Here is a 10,723-nt window from a genome sequence, read left to right on the forward strand (position 1 = left end):
AACACCTTGAAAATACATTTGAAAGCAGGATCACTGTAATGTATAAAACACAGGTGTAATGTACAGCTTCCCAGAGGCAATAACCTACTGCTGCTGCTGCTGCTAAGTCGCTTCAGTCATGTCCGACTCTGTGCGACCCCATAGACAGCAGCCCACCAGGCTCCTCCATCCCTGGGATTCTCCAGGCAAGAACGCTGGAGTGGGTTGCCATTTCCTTCTCCAATGCATGCATGCTAAGTCGCTGCAGTCATGTCCGACTCTGTGCGACCCCATAGACAGCAGCCCACCAGGCTCCTCCATCCCTGGGATTCTCCAGGCAAGAATACTGGAGTGGGGTGCCATTTCCTTCTCCAAATAACCTACAGAACTGTACAAATCAAAAAAGTAGGTTCTCTCAGAACTCTTCCTCTCCCTGAAACTAAGACTATGCCCCAAAGTCTGTGTGTTCTTTTACTGGGGAAACTAGAAGTTTTCTTTAAACTTGTCCAGATCCTTTTCCCTTACATGTTACAACAGGTATCTTTTCCTGTATTTAAGCAATAGTTGATAAGTCCCCCTCTTTAGTACAGAAGTCTGGTCTGAAATGACTCTCCAGGTCATTTCACCTAACAACTTTGATTTCCTACTCTTAGTCACTCATTAAAGATATGACCAAAATAATATCTGTAATTCCAAGTCCATCATGTACATGATTTCATGGAAAAAACTTGCCTCTGTCTGAGATGCTTCATAGCACTTTTTACTTCCTCATTCCTCAAGGTGTAAATGAGGGGATTCAGCACAGGGGTGACCATCGTGTAGAAGACAGATACCACCTTGTCACTGGAGAAGTTGGTGTCTGGGTGAGTGTAGAGGAAGATACATGGCCCAAAGAAGAAGGCCACCACCATGAAGTGGGCTGAGCAGGTAGACAGGGCTTTCTTGCGCCCTTCAGCTGACTGTTTTCTAAGAGAAACCAAGATGACCATGTAGGAGGTGACCAAAGCCAGAAAACAGAAGAGGGAGATGGTTCCACTATTGGACACAATCAGCATTCCTGTGAGATATGTATCTGTGCAGGCCAGCTTGATGACAGGAGGAACATCACAGAAGTAGCTATCAATTATGTTGGGGCCACAGAAAGGTAGGCGAATGGTCAAGAAGGTCTGCACCAGTGAGTGAACGGTACCCCCCAGCCAGAGACCAAAGACAAGCTGTACACAGACCCTCATGTCCATCACATTGGCGTAGTGTAATGGCGCACAGATGGCTACATAACGATCATAGGCCATAACGGTCAGCAGAAAGATCTCAGCACAGGCAAACAGATGTAGGAAGAAGAGCTGTGCAATGCAGTTGTCAAAGGAAATGGTCTTCCTTTCCAAAAGCAAACCCTCCAGCATCTTGGGCACAGTGACAGATGAGTGGCAGATGTCAATAAAGGACAGATTGCTCAGGAAGAAATACATGGGGATATGAAGACGTGGAGTAAAGACTATGGTAACCATGATCAGAATGTTCCCCAAAAGGGTTAGCATATACATGACTGAGAATGCCATGAAAAATAATATCTCCAGTATCCAGTTATCAGTGAGTCCCAAGAAGACAAATTGAGTCACTCTTGTTTGGTTTAGAGCATCCATCCAATGAGCTTCCAAAGGACCTTGTGGGGAAAAAACACATAAATGATAATTTAGCCTTAATGTTATAGGAGTGGAACTAACAGAAGTGACTCTGAATTTCTATCTGGGTTGCTTATTTATTATCATGGTATGTAGAGTATAAGATCAATTTAATTACAATTGTTATAATATATCCAGTCTTCCTTGGTGGCTCAGTTGGTAAAGAATCTGCCTGCAAGGCAGGAGACTGCTTGCAATGTAGGAGACCCAGATTTGATCCCTGGGTCAGGAAGATCCCCTGGAGAAGGATGACAACCCACTCCAGTACTCTTGCCTGAAAAATCCCATCAATACAGAAGCCTGACGGACTGCAGTCCATGGGATTGCAAGAGTTAGAAATGACTTAGCAACTAGCTACATATTATACCCAGTATATATCAGGAGCCATTCCATACACTTTATATACACCATTCTGTTTAGCCATAACTGTACCATTGCATGGGCTTTTGCACTGGCTCAGCAATAAAGAATCTGCCTGCAATACAGGAACCACAAGAGACGTGGGTTGGATCCCTGGGTGGGGAAGATCACCTGGAGCAGGGCATGGCAACCCACCTCAGTATTCTTGCCTGGAGAACCCATGGACAGAGGAGCCTGGCAGGCTACAGTCCATAGGGTCACAGAGAGTCAGACAGGACTGAAGCAACTTAGCACGCATGAATGCACCATTGCATAAGCATTATTGCTCCTGTTTTGCAGGTAAGTGAGCTCTACAAGAATAAATAAATTGCCCAAAACCCTTAGCCACTAGTTGGGTGATTTTTTTATTTCAGTCTAACCCACAGGCAACACCAATTTAGAATTCTAAAATACAACTCCCAGCTAAAATAATTTGCTATTTCACTCGTCCTATCAAAAGCGCCTTCAGATAATGAGTGATGTTGGGCACCTTTTCATGTGCTTGTTAGCCATCTGTATGTCTTCTTTGGAGAAATGTCTGCTTAGTTCTTTGGCCCATTTTTTGATTGGGTCATTTATTTTTCTGGAATTGAGCTGCAGGAGTTGCTTGTATATTTTTTAGATTAATCCTTTGTTTTTGCTTCATTTGCTATTATTTTCTCCCATTCTGAAGGCTGTCTTTTCACCTTGCTTATCGTTTCCTTTGTTGTGCAAAAGCTTCTAAGTTTCATTAGGTCCCATTTGTTTATTTTTGCTTTTATTTCCAATATTCTGGGAGGTGGGTCATAGAGGATCCTGCTGTGATTCACGTCGGAGAGTGTTTTGCCTATGTTCTCCTCTAGGAGTTTTATAGTTTCTGGTCTGACATTTAGATCTTTAATCCATTTTGAGTTTATTTTTGTGTATGGTGTTAGAAAGTGTTCTAGTTTCATTCTTTTACAAGTGGTTGACCAGTTTTCCCAGCACCACTTGTTAAAGAGGTTGTCTTTTTTCCATTGTATATCCTTGCCTCCTTTGTCGAAGATAAGGTGTCCATAGGTTCATGGATTTATCTCTGGGCTTTCTATTCTGTTCCATTGATCTATATTTCTGTCTTTGTGCCAGTACCATACTGTCTTGATGACTGTGGCTTTGTAGTATAGCCTGAAGTCAGGCAGCTTGATTCCTCCAGTTCCATTCTTCTTTCTCAAGATTACTTTGGCTATTCGAGGTTTTTTGTATTTCCATACAAATTGTGAAATTATTTGTTCTAGTTCTGTGAAAAATACCGTTGGTAGCTTGATAGGGATTGCATTGAATCTATAGATTGCTTTGGGTAGAATAGCCATTTTGACAATATTGATTCTTCCAATCCATGAACACGGTATGTTTCTCCATCTGTTTGTGTCCTCTTTGATTTCTTTCATCAGTGTTTTATAGTTTTCTATGTATAGGTCTTTTGTTTCTTTAAGTAGATATACTCCTAAGTATTTTATTCTTTTTGTTGCAATGGTGAATGGTATTGTTTCCTTAATTTCTCTTTCTGTTTTCTCATTGTTAGTGTATAGGAATGCAAGGGATTTCTGTGTGTTAATTTTATATCCTGCAACTTTACTATTTAATTATAAATTAGAAAAATTTATTACTCTCATTGTATGATTAGCACTATGAGTGAAAAAATCTGAAAAAACATTTTAAAATTAAAAGATATGTGGAGCATTTTGTTATGAATAAAATTTCTTTCCATTTCAAAAAAAAAAGAACTTTTAAAGCTCTCTGGTGATTCGAACATATAGCCAAGAGAGCAAACTATTAAATTCAAAAAATGTCAACAATATATTGTTAAGTGAAAAGAGCATATTATAAATATATTTTTGCTCTATAACACAGGGAGCTCAATCCAATGCTCTGTAACAACTGAGAGAGGTAGGATGGGGGTAAGGGCAGGAGGAAGGTTCAAGAGGAAGGGGCTGTATGTGTACCTGGGGTTGAGTCACATTGCTGTGCAGCAAAAACTAATGCAATATTGCAAAGAAATTATCCTCCAATTAAAAATAAGTTTAAATAAATAAACATATTGTGAATGAGGAGGAAAGGGGTTGAGGAGGGAGGGAAGGAATAAATGAACAAAGGAAGGAATCAAAAAATATTTATATATATATATATATGTGAATATGAACATATTGAAACATATATATTCATGAATTCTGTTTTCATGTATTTATTCCTAAAAGGAAAGATGATATGTGTTGAAGACTACATACTTATTTTAACACTAGTTGCTCATAGAAATACTAGTGCATTTTAGATTTTAATTTTAAATTTAAAATACTAGCAGCATTTTAAATTTTTATATTATACTCTATAATTGTTCAAATTTGTCTATAAGCCTGGGTTACTTTGTTTTAAAACAAAATATTAAAACCATGTGTGGGGGGGTGCATACAGAAAGGAAATGTAAATGCTGACTTCATGGGATTACTAGTACATTTTTCCTTCTCCAAGTCAAGTCTAATATGGTTGTATTTCTTATGAAGCAATATTCTATGATAGGGAGGCCTATTCTCATAAACTCCTGGTCAGCAATGCATTCATAGAAAAGAACCAAGAGTTGTTTTGCTTTTAACTAAGAAAGAGAAGGTAGAAGGCTCTTCATAAGAGCACATGTGGTGAATTCACATAACTATAATGTTTGACCTTCACTTCCCTAAGCCTCAGTTTTCTGAACTGTAGCATAGGAACTAGACACATCTTTTCTATGTGATTAGTTGTAGCAGATGTCTAGGTCTTCTGTCAAAAAGGTCAAGAGAGAAGCCAGGATATGGGAAGAATTTCTGACTTTGAAGGGTATCATAAAAAATTGAAGCCCGTATGCATGTTTAAGAAAAAATCTAAACAACTGACAAAGGATTAATTTCCAAAATATACAAGCAGCTCGTACAGCTCAATACCAGAAAAACAAACAACCCAATCAAAAAGTGGTAGAAAGACCTAAACAGACATTTCTCCAAAGAAGACATGCAGATGGCTGACAAACACATGAAAAGATGCTCAACATTGCTCATTATTAGAGAAATACAAATCAAAACTACAATGAGATATCACCTCACACCAGTCAGAATGGCCATCATCAAAATGTCTACAAACAATAAATGCTGGAGAGGATGCAGAGAAAAGAAAAGACTCTTGCACTGTTGGTGGGAATGTAAATTGATACAGCCACTGTGGAAGACGGTATGGAGAGTCTTTAAAAAACTAGGAATAATTGGGTCATTTATTTTTCTGGAATTGAGCTGCAGGAGTTGCTTGTATATTTTTGAGATTAATCCTTTGTCTTTGCTTCGTTTGCTATTATTTTCTCCCAATCTGAGGGCTGTCTTTTCACCTTGCTTATAGTTTCCTTTGTTGTGCAAAAGCTTTTACGTTTCATTAGGTCCCATTTGTTTAGTTTTGCTTTTATTTCCAATATTCTTGGAGGTGGGTCATAGAGGATCCTGGTGTGATTTATATCGGAGAGTGTTTTGCCTATGTTCTCCTCTAGGAGTTTTATAGTTTCTGGTCTTACATTTAGATCTTTAATACATTTTGAGTTTATAAAATGGGCCAAGGAACTAAACAGACATTTCTCCAAAGAAGACATACAGATGGCTAACAAACACATGAAAAGATGCTCAACATCACTCATTATCAGAGAAATGCAAATCAAAACCACAACGAGGTACCACTACACGCCAGTCAGGATGGCTGCTATCCAAAAGTCTACAAGCAATAAATGCTGGAGAGGTGTGGAGAAAAGGGAACCCTCTTACACTGTTGGTGGGAATGCAAACTAGTACAGTCACTATGGAGAACAGTGTGGAGATTTCTTTTAAAACTGGAAATAGAACTGCCATATGACCCAGCAATCCCACTTCTGGGCATACACACCGAGGAAACCAGATCTGAAAGAGACACGTGCACCCCAATGTTCATCACAGCACTGTTTATAATAGCCAGGACATGGAAGCAACCTAGATGCCCATCAGCAGATGAATGGATAAGGAAGCTGTGGTACATATACACCATGGAATATTACTCAGCCATTAAAAAGAATTCATTTGAATCAGTTCTAATGAGATGGATGAAACTGGAGCCCATTATACAGAGTGAAGTAAGCCAGAAAGATAAAGACCAATACGGTATACTAACGCATATATATGGAATTTAGAAAGATGGTAACGATAACCCTATATGCAAAACAGAAAAAGAGACACAGATGTACAGAACAGAAATTTGGACTCTGTGGGAGAAGGTGAGGGTGGGATGTTTCGAGAGAAAAGCATCGAAACATGTGTATTATCTAGGGTGAAACAGATCACTAGCCCAGGCTGGATGCATGAGACAAGTGCTCAGGCCTGGTGCACTGGGAAGACCGAGAGGAATCGGATGGAGAGGGAAGTGGGAGAGGGGATCGGGATGGAGAATACTTGTAAATCCATGGCTGATTCATGTCAATGTATGACAGAAACCACTACAACATTGTAAAGTAATTAGCCTCCAACTAATAAAAATAAATGAAAAAAAAAAAAAACCTAGGAATAAAACCACCATATGACACAACAATCTCACTCCCAGGCACATACCCTGAGGAAACCAAAATTGAAAAGGACACATGTATCTCATTATCCTTGCAGCACTATTTACAATAGCTAGAACATGAAAGCAACCTAGACATCCATCAAGAGATGAATGGAAAAAGAAGTTGTGGTACATATACACAATGGAATATTACTCAGCCATAAAAAGGAACACATTTGAGTCAGTTCTGATGAGGTGGATGAACTAGAACCTATTATGCAGAGTGAAGTGAGTCAGAAAGAGAAAGATAAATATTGTATTCTAACACATATATACAGAATCTAGAAAAATGGTGTGGAATAATTTATTTTCAGGGCAGCAATGGAGAAATAGACATGGAAAATAGATTTATGGGCATATAGGGAGAGGGGAGGAGAGGGTGAGATGTAAGGAAAGAGTAATATGAAAACTTACATTACCATATGTAAAATAGATAGCCAACGGGAATTTGCTGTATGGCTCAGGAAACTCAAACAGGGGCTCTGTATCAATCTAGAGGGGTGGGATGGGGAGGGAGATGGGAGGGAGGTTCAAAAGGGAGGGAGGGATATATGAATACCTATGGCTAATTCATGTTGAGGTTTGACAGAAAACAACAAAATTCTGTAAAGCTACTATCCTTCAATTAAAAAATAAATTAAAAAAAGAAAAAACCTAATCGAAAGCACTAAACCTTGGGATTGGCTGAAATTTTCAAAGCCAAAGTAGTTTCCCTTATGTCCTTAGGCTGTTCCCAGGGGCAGCAGATGGTAGTTATTGCTTCTTTAGCTCCAGAGAAATTTTTTTTTTTTTTTCAGAGAAATTTAGTTACCATTAGTAAAAAGAGTTTTTGCTCTGGTTTTAAAAAGAAGTGGGCTGAGACTTTGACAAAAGGTCACTTTAGAAAAATTATGTAGCCTCTCTGAGCTTCAGTTCAATTCAGTTCAGTCCAGTCGCTAAGTCGTGTCCAACTCTTTGCAACCCCATGAACCACAGCATGCCAGGCCTCCCTGTCCATCACCACCTCCCAGAGTTCACCCAAACTCATGTCCATCGAGTCGGTGATGCCACACAACCATCTCATCCTCTGTCATCCCCTTCTCCTCCTGCCCTCAATCTTTCCCAGCATCAGGGTCTTTTCCAATGAGTCAGCTTTTTGCATCAGGTGGCCAAAGTACTGGAGTTTCAGCTTTAGCATCAGTCCTTCCAATGAACACCCAGGACTGATCTTCTTTAGGATGGACTGGTTGGATCTCCTTGCAGTCCAAGGGACTCTCAAGAGTCTTCTCCAACACCACACTTCAAAAGCATCAATTCTTCAGTGCTCAGCTTTCTTTATAGTCCAACTCTCACATCCATACATGACCACTGGAAAAACCATAGCCTTGACCTGACAGACCTTTGTTGACAAAGTAATGTCTCTGCTTTTTAATATGCTGTCTAGGTTGGTCATAACTTTCCTTCCAAGAAGTAAGCGTCTTTTAATTTCATGACTACAATCACAATCTGCAGTGATTTTGGAGACCGAAAAAATAAAGTCAGCCACTGTTTCCACTGTTTCCACATCTATTTGCCATGAAGTGATGGGACCGGATGCCATGATCTTAGTTTTCTGAACGTTGAGTTTTAAGCCAACTTTTTCACTCTCTTCTTTCACTTTTATCAAGGGACTCTTTAGTTCTTCTTCACTTTCTGCCATAAAGGTGGTGTCATCGGCATATCTGATGTTATTGATATTTCTCCTGGCAATCTTGATTCCACCTTGTGCTTCTTCCAGCCCAGTTTCCTCATATGTACAAATCAATACTTGCATCAGGAAGATCCCCTGGAGGAAGAAATGGCAACCCACTCCAATATTCTTGCCTGGAGAATGTCATGGATAGAGGAGCCAGGCGGACTATGGTCCATATAGTCGGACACGACTGAAGCAACTTAGCACATAGGCACGAATGCACACAAACTTACTTCACAAGCTGTTATTCAAGTGGCTAACATGTAGCCTGGCACTTGTAATGCATAAAAGTCTGTTCTTTTTATTATAACTAAGAGATATCTGCAAAAAACCATCCCAAAAGTCCCTAAGAGAGAAAATGTAGGTCATGTATTTAGTAGCATAAAAAAAGGACCACAAAAAAGTAGGTGAAAGAAAGTGAGAGGGACTTCCCTGGTGGACTGGTGGGCTAAGACTACAGGCCCCCAATGCAGGCAGCCTGTGTTCAATCCCTGGTCAGGGAACTAGATCCTACATGCTGCAACCAAAGATCCTGCATGCAGGATCTTTTTTTGCATGCAGGATCATTTATTTGCATGCAGCCAAATAAATAAATATGAAAGAGAAAGAAAGAAAGAAAGAGAGGGCTCACTAGTTAATCAAACAATATTTAGTGAATGCCCCAACAGTATCTGTGCCAAGGAATATTCTTTCCCCAGACTTCCCAGGGCTCTATCTTTCTCATTTTTAAGGTGTTATCTCAAATATGACCCTCTCATGGAGACCCTGCAGACATCTATAACAAAAAGAACACCCCCTCACTTACACAATATCCTAGTCCATCTTTTTTGTAGCACTTATAAAGACTTGAAATTATCTAAATTATTTGCATTCATATCTACTGTCTGCTTTTCCAAATACAAACCCTTCAGGGACAAAGACTAGATCTATTTGGTTTATGACTACATCCTCAAAGCTTGTGTTCAGCAGTGAATGAGATCCCAACTCCCAGCCACAATAAGTTCAGCAGTGACTAAGACTTCCATGCTTTAAACTACAGAAGCCCCTAAAGAAATGCTAAGCAGTTTCTGCCCTAAAGAGTCCACAAAAACAAAAACATATACGATAACAATAACAACAAGCATACACTGCCAGTTGAAAGTAGAGTTTAACAGTCTCCTGGTTTTTAAAGATTTCATTCTTCTGAAAAGATGCAGAGCACCTCCTTCAACTGTCCCATTACATCTTTCTCTTCTTCTCTTCAACCTTTGCATTCTTCGTCCATCATCATACTGATCTGTTTCATATTTATATTTTATATCTGTTCTATATTTTTTCTTTTGCCTGAAAATAAAAAATTCTGGAGGGCTGAGGAAGTGTAATCAAAAAGTTGGAGAAGGGAGGCACATTGAAATGACCAATATACCTGCAGGTAAGAAATGTACACAAAAAGAAATGTACACTCCTTCCTTGAGTCATCCAGTAAACTCACAGATGGACCGACCCATGAATAATTTTGCAGATGGGGACCTTTAAGTGTAGAAACATAGAACAACAGTATTAGCTCAACAAATACTTTTGCATGATTATAAAGTCTCCAATATTTTGAATTATGACTTTTAGAAATTGTTTATTAGAAATAAATTTACGAGCTCAAAGATTGTGACTCAAAATACAGTGTTGTCAAATTGCTTTCCAAAAAGTTGGCAGAGTTGAGTTAACTTACTCATGGTCACTCGGTTAGCAATTGGTTGAAATTGGATTTGAATTTCCTGTTCAAAAGATTTTCCTATTTCCAAAAGCCTACACTCTCAACCTCTGTGCCATGCTGCTTAAAAGCAAAAAAATATAAAGTGTCTTTTAAGGAGGAAGAGAGTGCAAATATGCATCTCCTGAAGGAAGGGAAATATCTCATTCATTTTTCTATCCACATAGTAAAGTATGTGGCACAAAGGAGAAACTCACCAAATATTCCATGAATTAATTGAAAAAAATACTTGTAAAGTAACACTGAAATAAAGTTTCAAGATTTGGGGGGAAGTTGATCTGTGCATTAAAATAATTGCCTAGATTTTTAAGGAAAACCATAACAGTCTTATCTATAAAGGGGCAACTGAACAAAAAAGACCTAGAGTCGTCACTGGATATCACTGTTGTTATATTGATGTATATTGGTATTCTTCATAAAATGCTACAAGAAAATAAAAAATCTGTCCCTTCCTATCCTTTCCCTGCCATCTACCTTTCTCCCAAGAGCTCCACAATTCCCACACCAGCTCTGCAATGGAGACAGTAAGAATTTTCCCATATTTGAAATCACACCTCTCAGGAGTATAGTGAATTGTCAGGGATCAAACATTATAAGCAGCAGTCTCCT

The 10,723-nt window shown here is 39.0% G+C and overlaps 1 protein-coding gene across 1 annotated transcript; it reads right to left on the reverse strand.

Annotated features, from left to right (window-relative positions):
- Positions 1-680: 680 nt before the first annotated feature.
- Positions 681-1,622, reverse strand: LOC122444345 (olfactory receptor 1509). The gene has a single exon (XM_043473046.1). It carries the CDS (start codon positions 1,620-1,622, stop codon positions 681-683), a length of 942 nt encoding a protein of 313 aa, XP_043328981.1.
- Between the last annotated feature and the right edge of the window lie 9,101 nt (positions 1,623-10,723).

This window comes from Cervus canadensis, chromosome 6, assembly GCF_019320065.1.
Source record: "Cervus canadensis isolate Bull #8, Minnesota chromosome 6, ASM1932006v1, whole genome shotgun sequence".
Taxonomy (NCBI): Eukaryota; Metazoa; Chordata; class Mammalia; order Artiodactyla; family Cervidae; genus Cervus; species Cervus canadensis.